The sequence below is a fragment of the Eubalaena glacialis genome, chromosome 5 (genome assembly GCF_028564815.1).
Source record: "Eubalaena glacialis isolate mEubGla1 chromosome 5, mEubGla1.1.hap2.+ XY, whole genome shotgun sequence".
NCBI lineage: Eukaryota > Metazoa > Chordata > Mammalia > Artiodactyla > Balaenidae > Eubalaena > Eubalaena glacialis.
In genome coordinates this window covers 112,126,927-112,143,593 of record NC_083720.1, presented here as the reverse complement: position 1 = coordinate 112,143,593, position 16,667 = coordinate 112,126,927, and the positions used below count along the sequence as shown (strand labels likewise).

At 33.1% G+C, this 16,667-nt stretch overlaps 1 protein-coding gene across 2 annotated transcripts in view; it reads left to right on the top strand.

Moving 5' to 3' along the window:
- Positions 1 to 13,645, top strand: part of RBM46 (RNA binding motif protein 46) — a 32,726-nt gene extending 19,081 nt beyond the window's left edge. Inside the window, exon 4 of one of the 2 annotated variants that reach the window (XM_061191582.1) lies at positions 13,446 to 13,645. In XM_061191582.1, coding sequence (XP_061047565.1) covers positions 13,446 to 13,645 — 200 coding nt within the window. Of the gene's footprint in view, positions 1 to 5,243; positions 5,300 to 13,445 lie in introns of those variants that run through there. The other variant, XM_061191583.1, reaches the window with a different exon arrangement.
- The last annotated feature ends 3,022 nt before the right edge of the window (positions 13,646 to 16,667 follow it).

Below are 16,667 nucleotides of genomic sequence, written 5' to 3'. Positions count from 1 at the left end.
AAACAGAAGTTGTTAATTTTAGTGTGGTTCAATTTATCAGTCTTTAAAGTTAGTACTGTTTGTACCCTGCTTAAGAAATCTTCGCTTACCTTGAAGTGATAAAGTCGTCTCCTGTATTATCTTCTGGAAACTTTTTTTATCTTTCAAATTAGTGAGGTTGTGAAGTATATACTGTATGTATGTGTGTGTACACACATACACATACCTATATACACATACATATATATAAGTCTTACTATACATTCTGTATTCTCTTCCATTGATCGATTTTATTACAGTGTGTTAATTATGAAAATCTTAATATTTGGTAGAGAATATCTTCCCAACTTTTTTCTCCATAATTATCTTGACTCATCACAGCCCTTATACTTCCACATGAATTTTAGAATCAGATTGTAAATTTTTACCAAAAAAATCCTACTGAGAATTTGATTGGAATTGAATTGAACCTGTGGCTCAATTTGTGAAGAAATGACATTTTTATAGTATTGGGCCTTCTGATCCATGAAAATTATAGATCTATCCATTTATTTAGACTTTCTTTAATTTCTCTAAACATTCAGTAGCTTGTAAATATTTGTGTAAAAATCTCCTACATTTTTTATTAGATTTATTCCTAGGTATTTAATGTTTTGCAATGCCATTGTAAAAGGTGCCTTTTCTATTTCTGATTGTTTCTGATTATATAAATACAATTTATTTTTTATGTATTGAATAAAACATTTGAGTATAATGGTTTGTTTTGGCTCTACATTATTTAAAATTTTTCTACATACACAGTCATGTCAATTGCAAATAATGAGAAATTTTTTCTTCCTTTCTATCCTTATACTTTTCTTTTTTCTCTTGCCTTATTGCACTGGCTAGAACCACTTGTCCAGTCTTGAATACAAATAATGATAGAAGGCATGCTTGTATACTTTCAATATTTTTCCATTAAGGTATGATGTTTGCTGTGGTTTTTATTATAGAAGCCCTTTATCACAGTAAGAATAGTCCCTTCGAGTCCCTTCCTAGTTTGTTAAGAGGTTTTATCACAAATGGGTGATGAATTTTTTCTGTATCTATTTAGATAATTATATCATTTTGTCTATTCTAATGTGGTGAATTGCATTGATTGATGTTTGAATGTGACATCAGTCTTGCATTTCTGAAATAAACCCAGTTTGGTCATGGTACATTATCCTTTTTATGTACTATTGATGAATTTGATTTTTGATACTTTCTTTAGCATTTTATGTCTATGTTCATTCATAAGATTGGCCCATACTTTTCCTCATAGAAACATTAGGAAGTTTTTTCTCTTTTACCATTCTATGGGAGAGTTTGTTTAAGATTGGTGTTGTATATTTTTTGGATATGTGGAATATCATTTAAGAAGCCATCTTAGTTTAGAGTTTTCAGCCTTTCTTTTATTACATTGTATGCATTTCCAGGCTACAAATTGACCTCTTAAGTATGGTTATAGCTGCATCACATATGTTTTGATGTACTTTATTTTTATCATCATCTTTTTGAAAATATTTTGATTTCTTTTCACGAGTATAAATTTCTAAACATATGAAGATTTTTGTAGTTATATTTTTTTATTTTACTATGATTGGAAAGTATATTATGTATCATTTCAGTCCTTTGTCTTTTGTTTTTTAATGACCAATTAAAGTAAATATTTCATGCCTGCTTAAAAAGGATGTGTTTCCAGTTGTTAATTGCTGTGTATTAGTTTGCTAGGGTTGCTGTGGCAAAGTACCACAATCTGGATGGCTTCAGCAGCAGAAATTTATTCTCCCACAGTTCTGGAGGCTAGAAATCAGAAATCAAGGTGTTGATGGGGCCATGTTCCCTCTGAAACTGGTAGGGGAGAATTTCCTTGACACTTTTAGCTTCTAGTGTTTGCCAGTAGCCCTTTAGTTCATTGGCTTATAGATGCATTACTCCAATCTCTGCCTGTGTTGGATATGGTTATCTTCTCCCTGTGTGTCTCTGTGTCTTTACGTGGCATTCTCCGCTCTGTGTTTCTCTATTCCTATAAGGATATCAATCATAGTAGATTTAGGGTCCACCCTACTCCAGTATGACCTCATCTTAACTAATTACATTTGCAGTTACCCTATTTCCAAATAAGGTCACATTCTGAGGTACTAGGGGTTAGGACTTCAATATATCTTTTTGGGCACACAGTTCAACTCGTAATATAAATTAGGCCAAGTTTACTAATTGTATGTAAATTTCTTTATCTTTCATGTTTTTTTGGCATGTTTATTCTATTACTATGAGAGGGTCATGAAAATCACCTACTATGACTACAAATTTATCTTTTCCTCCTTTTGGTTCTGTCAGTTTTTGCTTTTTATATTTTGAGGTTGTGTATTAGGTGCATAGAAATCTAGAATTGTTATATTTTTCTGGTGAAGTGTACCTTTTATTATTGTACTGTGTCATTCTGTCTCTATCATGCATTCCTGCCTTAAAGAATACTTTTTCTGATATTAACATAGACTTACAAGCTTTCTTTTGATTAGGGTTGCATGCATATATTTTTCTATATTTTAACTTTTACTTTCCCTGTATCTTAGTCTTAAGATGAGCCCAATATATGGTTAGGTTTTGTTGTTGTTGCTGAAGTTTGTTTTTGTTGAAAGTCTGTGTTTTGAGTTTGCTCAGCTTGAACTGAATATACTTATTGAAATGCAGAGAATTAAGTCTGTTGTCTTGCCATTTGCTTTCTATTCCTTGTTCTGTGTCCCTATTCTATTTCCCTTTTCTCCTTTCTTGCCTTCTTTTGATGGATTATTTATTTGCCCTTTTCTCTCTTCTTCTTTTAGCTGTATTAGTCATAGAGTCTTTATTATCCTTTTAGTTATTACCCTGTAGACTCCAACATGTATTCTTAACTCACTGAAATCTAATATTAATTAGTGCTTTTATTCCATTCCAGACAATGCAAGGACCTTAGTACACTCTAACTTTTTAAATTTTCTCTTCCAGTTTTGTGTAGTGTCTTGATATTTCTGTATGTCTTTAACTTATATGTTTTAACTCCCCACATACCTAATTATAATTTTTAGTTAGTATAGATTAGTATTCATTTACCATTTATATATCATTTCCTTTGCTCTTTATTTCCTCCTATGCGTCAACTATGATTATTTCTTTATTCTGCTCAAAGAACATTCATTTGTGTTTTCTTTGGTATGAATACACCTATGACAGGTTACCTCAGTTTTGTTTGCCTGAATATGTCTTTAATTCACCTGCCTTTTGAAAGGGTATTTTTACTAGATCAGCAGTTACTTTCCTTTAATTCTTTGAGGTTCTTAATTCCACTCACTGTCTTCTGGCTTCTGTTGTTTCTGTTGAGAAGTCAGCTATAATTTGCTTATTACTCCTTTATTGTAAACCTCCCCACCCCCCAGCTACTTTTAATATTTTCTCTTGTGATTTTCACAAGTGTTACTGTGATAGACTTACGTGTAGTTTTCTTAGTTTTTATCTTAATTGGGACTTTGACCACTTCTAAAATCTGTGGATCAGTGTTTTTCACTTGTTTTAGAAAGTTCTAAGTGATTCTGTTTTCATATATTGCTTTTGTCCCATTTTGTCTATCCTTTCTATATGGTACTCCAGTTATACATTTCTTAGACCATTTTACTGTATCCCGTTTATCTACTATGTTCTTTCTGTTCTTTTCCATTCTTTTGTATGTTTAGTTTGCATATTTTCCTCAGACCTATCTTTTGGTTCATGAATTCTTTTTTTCATCTGTGTCTAACATGACAAAACCATTATTTGAATTTATTTCTCAGTTCTAAAATTTCATTTGACTTTTTTTTATGATTTTCACTTTCCCTCCAAAATTTTCAGGTTTGTTTTTTATTTCCTTGAGTATATTAGTCATAATTATTTTAATATCTAGTTCTGAAAACTTTATCTACATTTCCTGTAGATCTGTTACTGTTGACTTTTGTTTCTTGTGCTTTTAGGTCACATTGTTTTATCTCTTTATTTGATTGGTTCTTTTCGATTGAATTCCAGATATTGTATATGAAAAATTGTGGAGATAATTTGAAAGCGAACATGCTGTTAACTTTATTCAGAGAGGATGTATTTTTGCTTCAGAAAGGTGACCAAAGGACTGGCAATCCCAGATTGTCTTAATCCAGGCAGGGGTTGAGAAGATTTGAATTTAGTCATCATTAAAGTTGGTCTACTTCTGGTTCAGTTTTATTCACGGTTCCAGACTTGCCTCATCAGTAGCTCCTCAGTTCCAGTTTTTGTCCTCTTATCCTCAGAAATTTGTCTGTCTCTTGCCATCTTCCCTAGCCTTTCAGATTCTTTAGAATTGGCCAATCCTCCTAGGCAAAACACACCTCCAGAAGATGTGCACACCTCTTTGGGTTTCTTGCCTAAGATCACAGTCCCACAGTTCTTCAGTCTTGGCCATTCTCAGTGCTTTCATGTAGGTAGTTTTGCTTTTAATAATTGTCTAGGTGTTCTAGTTCTCACTGGGGGGGTTGATTAAATTACCTATTTCGTTATGTAAAAATCAGAAAATATTGTGACTATTTTTTCTGCTGAGTTATCTTCAAGATGGGTATTTAAAAATCTGTAGTTTTATGTGGATCATCAAACATTTTTCATTTGTTCATACTCTAATGCAGTTTCTTAGCATAGCTTTGGATATACATTCCTATGAAGAGAGATCCACCAAAATGGATGGATGTCCAGAGTTGTACTATATATGGCTAAACTAGGCTTCTAAAGTTTAGCTGTTAATAAGCCAAATATTTTTTATGGTTTGTATTATTTTGACCATTTATTTCTTTTTAAGGTGGAAAGAAAGGATATTGATATTTTTCAAATTCACTTAGATTCTTTGGCTATCTGCTTATCAAAAATTGGGCAATCTCAGCTGTTTTTAAAATCCTTTTCTTATTTTATTGGTAGAGTAGTACTTCTTGGAAAAACCAACTAATAAGGACTTAATTTGTATAGAAAGATATGTTTTTTCTGTTAATGTATTAACTCATAATTTTCATTCCAAAATCAAAATACTGTTCTCTTTGTTCATCTTTGCAGAACTTCAGAAATAACTATCACTTTTTTCTTTTCCTCTAAATTTATTTTCATATCTACTGATCAAATAGTTTTTACCTAAAGTTATCAAGGATTCCATGCACTTCCAAGATAAGGGGTAACAACAATCTAAAGACTCAATTCTTTTCTGTCTTCACTGCTTACAGACAGGGAACACAATCTCTTCAGCCTGGACCTATGTAGAAGAATTTGGAGAAAATAAACAGGTAAGAAAAAATCTCTTAGGAATATTAAGTGATGTATTTAATTTCCAGAAAGCCAGTTATAAATTATTATTCTTATGGTTTTAAGAAGAAATATTTAAAATTGTTCAATGAAACCTTGTGAAAATTTTTAATTATTATAGCTTTGTTAATTATAGATGCATTAAGCAAAGTTTTAAAAAGTTAAACTGACTTCTATATTTCAGGTCTTCTGAAAACTTTTAGCATGCTAGTGTGTACATTGTGAACCACCAGGATGGCAAACAGTATTAAGGTAGATGTAGTTGGAATGAGTGTATTATAAAGTAGGTTACCCAGAATTTCTCAAACTTATTTGAAAGTGAAACTCTAGTTTTTTCAAACTTACTAAACCAAAATTATTATTGATACAATTTAGAATAAAAGTTATGTTTATTAGGATTCACTGTTTAGTTTTTCCTACATGGTACTGAGAAGGATAAGTTTTAGTAGGAAGCTAAAGGTAGTTTATAGTTTGAGTAAAGATTATTACTATCCAAACTCCTTTTTACATGTAGAGGCAAAAAGAATGTTGTAGTTCCCTGGGTAGTAATCCATGTGTTCTTGAGTAGGTTACAATCCTAGTTTGCTATAGCTTGGATCATAATTTTCCCTCTCATAGGCTGCTCTTTTATTCCTCTCTTTCCAAAATGGTATAGAAACTAGCATTAAAAGGAATTTGACATAATTCAATCTCTTAATACAAAGGTAGCAAACTGGAAGCTCTTGATATGATTTGTTTGGTCTCTTCAGTTTTTTGAAAGGAAAGCAACTGGGTTTCATTTCAGTACAAATAGCTGGACAACATTTGTTTTATATTTGGTCCTTTTTGAGTTCTTTTGTTTGTTACATCTTGGCCTCTGAAGGCATTTGAGTTTGTAATTGCTGTGTTTAATGTATTTTAAGAATTTTTCTGATTTGTTTTTAATGTTTTCCCATTATATAGTATCCCTATTAAAAGTTCTTCCCAAACTGATTTGCCAAGTTGTTGAGTGAAATAACTGTTTCTATGGTCAAGTTTGGGAAGAACCATGTACTATATATACTCCCCTTGGAAATCATAATGCATGTTAGCATCCTGAATAATTGTAGTAGCAATTTGTTTAGCTGTTAAACCCATCTTTCCTAAAATTTTCCCAATGTTTTTTGGCCTAAGGGATTCTTGTTTTGACAGGGTACTTGAATTGTGTGGGATGTAGTTTGAGAAACATTTAAACTAACCTACAGAAACACTTGGGATTTCTTTATAACTTTTTTGAGGTATAATTGAAATACAATAAAATGCACATATTTAAAGTGTACACTTTGGTCAGTTTTGCTTTATGTATAAGTCTGTGAAATGACACCATAATCAAGAAAATAAACATTTCTATCACCTGTACTATAATCCATTCCTCCTCCTACTCTCTTTCCCAGGCAACCACTGAACTGATTACTGTCACTATAGTGACATTAGTTCGCATTTTCTAGGATTTCAAACCCTTGTTTTTGAAGGTTTAAATTATAATCTTTAGAGATAATTTAGAATGAAACAGCTGTAATTTCTCAAAAATAAAAGTACTGATATCTGACAAAGTATATGTTTATGATTATTATACAATATCAAAGTTTCAGAGTAGGAATTTAAAATCCAAATCACTCTTTCAAAATTATATGGGAAAATACGTTGTAAATTAAAAAAATAATTTAGTTGAAAACAGAAATAGATGATTTTTCCCCCAAAATTGAATCTGAAAAATATAATCATCTAGTAAAATCAGAGAACTAATTAATTAGAACCTTATAAGGAAACAGTTATAGACAATAATTTTCTTATCCAGCCACCTGTTACTAAGATTATCATACTCAAACCCTCCTATAAATCATCTTAAAACAGAAATAGTGGCCTGAGTTACCCTGTGGGCCTAGTCTTAGAAAAAATGTTGGTCATTGCACGTCTACTTTTTGCCCTTTGCTGTCAGTCCCTGATGGGAAAAATTAAGTAGACAATAAAAATACTTTTTAAAAATTGAATTGAAGTAGGGAAAGTAAATGAAGTAAGAATGCCAGTAAATTTGATAATACTAGTGTATTCCAGCCAAAAGTATCACTTAAAAATTTATAGTTAATGATTTTTAAATATTTCGTAGGTTATAAGTTGCTTAATAATTACCAATTCTGAAAATTCTTTCCTCTGCCTTATAATTAGCTCTTGGTCTTCTGTACTAGGAGAAAGTACAAAATAATAAATGATAAATGTTAATAATATTCTAATACAGATGATTTTTGTAAATCTCTGTCTCTGAACCCAGCTGTATTTTATATTCTGGGTATGTATAATAAATACTGTTACCAAAAACTTGCTTTGCAGATGAAATTCAGTGGTTCAGTAAAAGAAGGTTATTGAGTTATTATAGTTATAGCTCTTGGAATGTTAGAAATTGAAATAGTAAAATGGTAAAATGAAATTTTTTCGAAAATTTTAATAAAGATCCCATAGAAATCTAAAGAAATGCTTAAAATATGTATTAAGGTGGGAAATGTATTTCATAGGTCAAAATATCAGGTGCTTCACCCTTATACATTGCTGTTGGGAGTGTTAAAATGGTACAGCTACCTTGGAAAATATTTGGCAATACCTCAGAAAGTTAAACATAGAGTTTACCATATGACCCAGCAATTCCATTCCTAGTTATTTACTCAAGAGAATTTAAGACATATGTCCACACAAAATCTTGTGCATATTATTCCTTAGTGACATTATTCCTAACGGCCAAACAGTGGAAGCAACCTGGATGTCCATTGACTAATGAATGGATAAACAAAATGCAGTATCTCCATACAGTGGTTATAAAAAGGAATGAAGTTCTGATACATACTACATGGATGAACCTTGAAAACATTATGCTAAGAAGCCAGTTAAAAAAGACCACATAAATTATATGATTCCATTTATATGAAAAATCCAGAATAGGCAAATCTATAGAAACAGAAAAATTAGTGGTTGCTGGGTCTGGCGGAGAGGGAATGGGGGGCGATTGCTAGTAAGTACAGAGTTTCTGTTGAGGGTGATGAAAATGTTCTGGATAGTGGAGTTTGGTTGCACAACTTTGTGAATATACTAAAAACCACTGAATTGTACACTTTAAAAAGGTGCATCAAAAAGAGAGGGGGTGGGTGTGAAGGTAGAACTCAGAGCTAACAAGGAAAAGTAAAAAAACAATTATGAAGAATTTACTTTCTAATGGAAAATTAGTTTAAAGAATACCTGGTCAGAAACAAACTAAAAGAAAAAGATTAGTATGAGAAGACACTTTCAACTGAACTCACTTTAAAGTCTCTATTAAGGGTTTCCCCCTCTTCATATGAAACAAAAGCAGCTAGAGAATCTGTGACGTTTGGTCAAGAGGTGTAAGAGAATTAGAAACAAAAAAGGGACAAACAAGAAGAGAGTAAATCAGTATATATCTATTGCTTAGTTTCCACTGAGGAACATATTGGTGGTATTCGTCTCTTGTGCTGGACAGAGAAAGGTAGGAGACCAAATTATAATCGCTGCAGAGGCGGGACTGGCAAGCAGGTGCTGCCAGGCTCTGCTCTTGCGCCCATGTCAGATGTGACGCTACAGTTACTACTCACTTTCTTGCTCATTCCAGACACAGCTTCAGAATCTTTTGGAATCCAGGGTCCTTTTAGCGATTACTGCTTGATTAGAATTGGCACTTACGGTTAAGCCTATTTACTAGTCTTAATATAGGTCAAAGTTATTCTGTAAAAATGTATCCATTCAACATATAAATGTGAAATTTTAGAGGATTTGATCAAAATGTTATCTCCAATAATTATATTAAAGCGTTATATTAGAGCAAGTTACTCTCATACGTTTTTTGTTTTTGTGCAAAAGGGCCTTTTCTTCAAATGAAGTGTTACATAAAAGTTTAGCACATAAAGCAAGGGAATGCAGAGCTGTGTGAGTTGAAGTGGGAAGTGTGGGCGTGGGTAGGCTCAAGCAGAAGCCAGGTAGCTTAGAGCGCCCTCTACTTTATTTCTCTCCCCCTACACACAACAACCTTTTTTTTTTTTTTTTTTTTTGGCTGTGTTAGGTCTTCGTTTCTGTGCGAGGGCTTTCTCTAGTTGTGGCAAGTGGGGGCCACTCTTCATCGCGGTGCGCGGGCCTCTCACTATCGTGGCCTCTCTTCTTGCGGAGCACAGGCTCCAGACGCGCAGGCTCAGTAATTGCGGCTCACGGGCCTAGTTGCTCCGCGGCATGTGGGATCTTCCCAGACCAGGGCTTGAACCCGTGTCCCCTGCATTGGCAGGCAGATTCTCAACCACTGCGCCACCAGAGAAGCCCCACAACAACCTTTTAAAACGCTTTCTCTCAACCCAGTTTTGAGAAGATTGCCAGAGTAAAAAAGCTTGATCAAGTGGAAATAATACTTTCCTAGGAACTGGGAAGCCTAATTTTTAATTTGTTTTTTTCTCCATTTAACTGTGGGAATATGGAACAGTCACTTAATCAACCATCTTTTGTCTGTAATATTCTTCAGTGAAAGAGGTGGTTTGAATTAGAGATTTCCGAGGACTCAACCTATTGCTATTTAATATTTTGATTTAGAGAATCTAATTAGTCAAAAACTTTATTGATATCAACGGTAAAAAGACAAAACTAATAAGAATGATCAAAAGTCTTGAACAGGGCTTCCCTGGTGGCGCAGTGGTTGAGAATCTGCCTGCTAATGCAGGGGACACGGGTTCGAGCCCTGGTCTGGGAAGATCCCACATGCCACGGAGCAGCTGGGCCCGTGAGCCACAGCTACTGAGCCTGCACATCTGGAGCCTGTGCTCCGCAACAAGAGAGGCCACGATAGTGAGAGGCCCGTGCACCGCGATGAAGAGTGGCCCCCGCTTGCCGCAACTAGAGAAAGCCCTCGCACAGAAACAAAGACCAAACACAGCCAAATAAATAAATAAAAAAAAAAAAAAAAAAAAAGGCTTGAGCAGATACTTTACTAAAGAAGATGTTCAAATGGTCACTAAACACGTTACTAGTCATAAGGAAAATCCAAATTAAAGCCAAAATGAGATACCATTCATATCACTGGAATAGCGATGATTAAAAACACTGGCAATAACAAATGTTGGTGAGCGTTTGGAGCAACTGGAGCTCTCATATTTTATTGACATGAGTGTAAAAATGGTCACAGTACACTGTTCGGCAGTATCTATCTCTAACCTACCACCCAGCAATTCTACTCTTAGTTATTTACCCCAAAGAAATGAAAATATGTATCCACAAAAGGACTTGTATAAGAATGTGCATAACAGCTTTATCCATAATAGTCAAAATTTAGAAACAACCCAAATCTTTATCAACAGGTGAGTGTGAGTGGATAAAGAAATTGTGGTATATTCATTCAATGGAATACTACTGAACATTAAAAAGGAACAAGCTACTGATATATACAATATGAATGAATCTTAGAAATTATGTTGAGAGAAGACATAAAAAAATACTTTAAGAATACATTTTATATGAAGTCCAAGAACAGTCAAAACTAAGCTATAGTGATAGAAATCAGAAAGTGGTTGCCTCCAACAGAAGGGCTCTTGACTGGAATGGATAATGGGAACTTCTAGATAGATGGACATGTTTTATATCTTGCTTTGGGTGTTGGTTACATAGGTTTATACAGTTATCAGAACTCATTGAAATGAACACATAGGATGTATGCATTTTATTGTATGTAAATTGTACCTCAGTTTAAAAAGTGTTAATTAAGACAGTTGAATAATTCTCAGTGTAAAACTTAAATTCTGAAATTGGCTCTGTATCATTCCCTTAAGAAGAGGGGGAAAGGGGAGTAATATCCCAGTCTGAGGCAGAAACAGTGGGATTGAAGAGCTAAGGATGTTCATTGGGAAGAAAAAGAAGGGGTGGGCAAGTAAGTATATGTTAGGAATTTTAATTCATTTGTTAATTTGTTAATCAGTGATGTTTTCTGATTTTTATTGTCTGTGATATATAAGTTGTATGTTAGGGGAAAACATGGTTCATCTAGGTTTATCTCACAATTATTGTCTCAAGTTTGACATGTATTATATTTTCTAATCACCCAGATGTTTTCCCAAATATATTTAGATTCTTAAATTGTAAAAAAATTATTTTTGAAATGCTTATAAACATCTGAAGCTTTTCGTTTCCTAATCTTTGTAGTATTAGGGGGAAATTTTTTTTCTTGATTTATCCTCTATGAATAAAGTCATCAAAGTGAACTTTTAATATGATACTTTAGTCTCCTTAAAAATGTGAGAATAAAACAGTCCATTAGGGTATTTGTAAATTGAAGGTTTACATCAGGGGAATATCAGAAATACAAATTTTCAGACCTGATAAGCACTCTGCTAGTAGCCAGTTGTCTGTCTATCTTCTTTGTGAAATCTTCTCCTGAAGATCTCTTTTTTATCCACATTTCATGAGTAGGCTGCATTAGATCTTAAATGGATATAAACCCAAAGTGAAAGTGATTTCTCTGAAAACTACATTTCCCCACATACAGAAGTATAACTATTAAAAGATCTGTTCTTCTAAATCATGTTGTCTATACCACACTGTTAAAATTTGAAAGAGCTAGTTATAGATACATGCTTAATAAGGAATTTATTGTATTTGCGTGATAACGTTTAGAAGGAGAGAATCAGAACTTTTTTTTTTTAGCAGTTATTTGAATTATCAGGAACACTAAGGTTTTTGTTTATACTCAATGCCATAACGCTTCAGGCAAAGTGGATCCATTAAGAGAAGAAAAAAAGTTCTCTAATACCTAGAGTTATCCTACTTTTGGATATTAGAAAAGCAAATGGTGTCAAAGTCATTCCTTATCCAGTTTCAAAATACTGAAAATATTTTGAACTGTATGCCTTGAATGTATTTATGTCTTCTTGGAACAAACTGCTTTTATTGATCTTATGGTACCATTAATAAAAATAAAAAGGTTATAAAATTATTCTAATTAGAGTTTTACAGTGCTAGAAATTAAACCTATATTTAACTGATTTTTATTTTTTCCATTTTTTTTCTTAACTAGGTCCTTTCTGATGTTGCTTGAACTTATTCTCCTGCAGTTGATCTCATTCCTGTTGGCTTAATATTAAGTCCCATGGCAATACTAAGTTAACATTCATTTTTAGGTCTCATTTATAGCACCAGGAAAATATAGAAAAAACTTTACCTGTGCATTAGATGACCTAATTTCTTCTGTTCCTAGAAACACCATACCTTTTATAAATAATCACTTCATAGTCATTTTCACACCCTTGGCTTACTCTACACCAAAGAACATAGTTGAGTTTTTGGAAAGTACAGGATTTACAAATTTGGTCTTAGTACTCACACACATCTATAAACATTATAACTAATGAAGCAGGAAATTATTGATACATAAGATGAATGTTTATTGTGGAACAGTAGTATTTCAAATGTTGGTTTCTAAAGAAATAATTTGGTTTAATTTTTGGATTTTTCTGTACTGTAAGTTGATAATGGTTTCTTGAAGTTTATTTTATAAAGATGATTCATTTTACTGTTTTATGGTACCAGTAGGATTCTAACGTTAAATTGGTTTGTGGGGTTGTATAAATGTTTACATTAGTATTTAAATAATGAAATATTAGACAGTTTTTGCAGTCCAGGGGTAAATATGTCTGCTGGTTTGATACCTAATACAGTTTCAAAAAAGAAGCAAATATGAATTCACTGTTTTATATCTTTTCTTCTTGGACAATCCCTTAGTGTCAGTACCAAATTTAAAAGGAACTTCCTTGTGGATAGAGCAAGAGAAATCAGAGGTTCTCTTTTTCGGTGATCATAAAGACACAAAACAATTAATAGATATCCAAGAATGCATTCTAGTAAGATCTCTGAAGCATTGTGTCAGTGAAAGTTTACGTAATACTGACTGATGAAATTATCAGGATTTGCAATGCAGTGAATGCTGAAACAGTCTTTACCAGCAATATAAGATTATCAGGATTTTGAATGTTAGAACATTATGTTAAACTGTGATTATAGTTTTAATGCTTTGTTTCTTTGAATTAAATTTGTAACCATAAAGATGTGAAGCATAATTGTTACGTATTTATTTACAGACTACAATTTCCGTCGCAGCTCAATAAATAGTCTTTCCCCTGTTAGTGCTACCCTCTCTTCTGGGCCTCCCAGCCTGCTTCCTTACACTTCAAGGCCTTATTCTTATCCAAGCTATCCCTTGTCACCAACAGTCTCACTTGCTAATGGCAGCCATGTTGGACAGCGGCTATATATCTCCAATCAGGCCTCATTCTTCTGAAGAAAATATTATAAACAGGGGTATGAAAGTTTCCTTGTAAAACATGCAAATTAAAATACTGTTTTATTTTAGAATCGGGTTTGTACATTTGGTTTTAAAATGATAATTATATATTTATTTCAACATAGTAAATATCAGTCACAATTCAGAATAACCTCCCATTGTAAAACTTTTAAAAATGCTAAGTTTAAAAAGTTACTTAGTGATTTCTCTTGATAAAGTTATAACAAACTGCTGTTCTTTTTAAACTTTTGGGATTTTAAATAACTTCTGATTCCTGAGTGGTCAGTAGAACCCAGAAGTTTACATTAAAGTTTTTCATTATAACTTTGCTAAATAGAGTTTCTCAAGTATTAAAGCACTTGCAGACAATGGTTACACTAGATTTGATTACCAAGGATCACTATCTGTATTAGTGATTAGAACAATTATATAAACAGAAGCATCTAACTATTATGTAGAAAGAAATGAAGGGCAAAAAGATTAAGAGGCAGATTTTATGCAGTACTAAAGAAAAAGCAATCTACCATTGTGGTCCTTGAAAATAACTATAAATATTTTAGTTAATTGTTTGTTGTAGAAATACATTATAATTTTGCTGTTAATGTATTTAAGGTTTTTATAGTTATGCTCCATTTGTGTTTTTGATATTCACTGTATAGTTCTTTGAGTAGTAAGTGTTATGGTTTTTAATGTTGAAATCATGTGTTAATTTTTGTACTTGAATTCAAGTTCTTTGACATTAAATATATGATGCTTCTAATATGCACGTGTTTCACTTTTGTCTATTAGTATGCACAAAAAAATTAGCTCTCACAATCGCCTTGACCTTCTGAGAACAATTTCCCCTACTTGGTATACATAGGCTCAGTGTCTTCATTGGGACCAAAGCAAAGGATACTGCAGAAAGAAAATTAATAGTTTTGTGAAACGTAACCAAAGTCCTTTTCAGGGACCAATAGAAATACTTTGTTCATGAACCCAGTGACGTTTCCTCCACTTTTTAATGAATGAATCCAGGTCATTTGGACTGTTTAATATTTTAGCAGTATACATCTGTAATCAGTTTCTAATGATGGTTTGCATAATTTATAGAGACAAAAATCTTTCCTCTTAGAATACCAGACATTAACTTTGTTGATCAACTCATTGTATGGGGTATAGGGTTTTCATTAATAGAATATGAAATAGTTGCATATATTTCTTCTCCTAAAGTTTTTTCTAGCAGAAGTTATTGGAGAGTAAATTAGTTTCTTTTTTCATCCTCTAAAGAAAGTTCATTCCATCTAACTATACGTAATACTTTCCAGATTACTGCCTTAGATCTTCTAATTTAAATGAGCATAGACATTATACTTAACTAGCATTAATTTTTTTCTGACATCTGATTTTACAGTTTTAACTCCCGTGACTCACATGTTCATATCACTCCTTCAGCAAACATAACGAGTATTTACTTTGTTAGCTACCGTGGAAATACCCTTGGGATGCAGAGGTGACTCAGATTGCAAACCAGAAGATAAACAGACAATTTAGTTTTTCATAGAAACATTTGGAATGGCCCAAATAATAATAATTACAAGTTCCCACATAACTTTTTCACTTAAAATATTACACAGTTGACCCTTGAACAATATGGGTTTGAACTGCACAGGTCCACTTATACATGGATTATTTTTTCAATAAATACGTACTGCAGTAGTACACCATCCATGGTTGGTTGAATCAGCCAGTATGGAACCATGGGTGCTAGAGGGTGGGCTCCCCCAACCCCTGCATTCTTCAAGGGTCAATTGTATATCACAAACAATTCAGAGAGCTTACTGACCACATAGTGTATTTGGAGGTCCATAGTTATATGGTGGGAAACGTATAAGCTTTGGCATCAGGTTTGATTACCACTTCTGCCAAGTAACAGCTCTTTGAACTTGTACACATTTTTTAATCTCTCTGAGCCATACTTTCAAATCTGTATAATCATGATATAAATAAACCTTATAATGTTAAAGGTAAAACACTTGCTAAGTAGAAGGCATTCAAATGGTAGACTATATTGTTTAGGTATAATTATATAAAGAATATAGTAGTCATTTATTTGTACTGGTTTTTCATTCCTTCTGCCCCCTTCAACCAGAAATATATAAATCAGTGCATTCATATCAAGCACTGTCTCTTTCTATGATGTTATGGTTGAGCAGTTTTATTCATACTGCATATGAAATTTCATTTGACTTGTGAACATAGCTACTAATTATTTGCTGCATTAATTCTTGTAGCACAGGCTCTATAATAAGCTATCGACCACAAGCCATTATTGGTAAGTTTCTTAGCTATATCATGCAGCTCATTGGGCAGGGAAACACTTCTAAAGACAGCCCTTTATCAAATTCTTTGTACAATTTTGTGCCAGGGGCTGTGGCTGAGATGTTCTACTAAGTAGCCATGATCCCTTGGCTTGCATAAAATCCCTTGTAAGCAGAAAGAAAGGTTATGCAGAAAGTTTAACCTTACCTCTCTTCTCTAGTTTTTCTTTTACAATATTGGAGTGGGAAAGTTTTCCCTAACTATGACTCAAAATCTAGAGGCCATAATAGAAAAATTTGGTAAGTCCAATTTAAAAAGGAAAGCCTGTGTGGCAAGAAAGTGCCATGGGTCGTGTCAAAAGACAAATGATGAACCTGAACAATAATGGCGAATTGTTTCACAAAGGGCTAATCTCTCATATTTCTAAATTTCAATAAAAAGATCATCTACTCAAGAGGAAAATGGACAAAATGTATGAAGGCAGATGATGGATGGCCCTTAAATGTATGAAAAGGTGCTTTATCTCATAATAAAAATGCAAACTAAAAACTCAGATTTGCAGAAATTCAAAAGGTGGTTAAACCTTTGGAGGCATTGAAGGAAATGAGCATTCTCATACATTGCTGGTGGGATTATAAACTGGTGTAGAGAACAATTTGGCAGCTATCATCCAAAATTACAAATACTTAAATCTTTTGATCCAGCAATCCTACTTCTG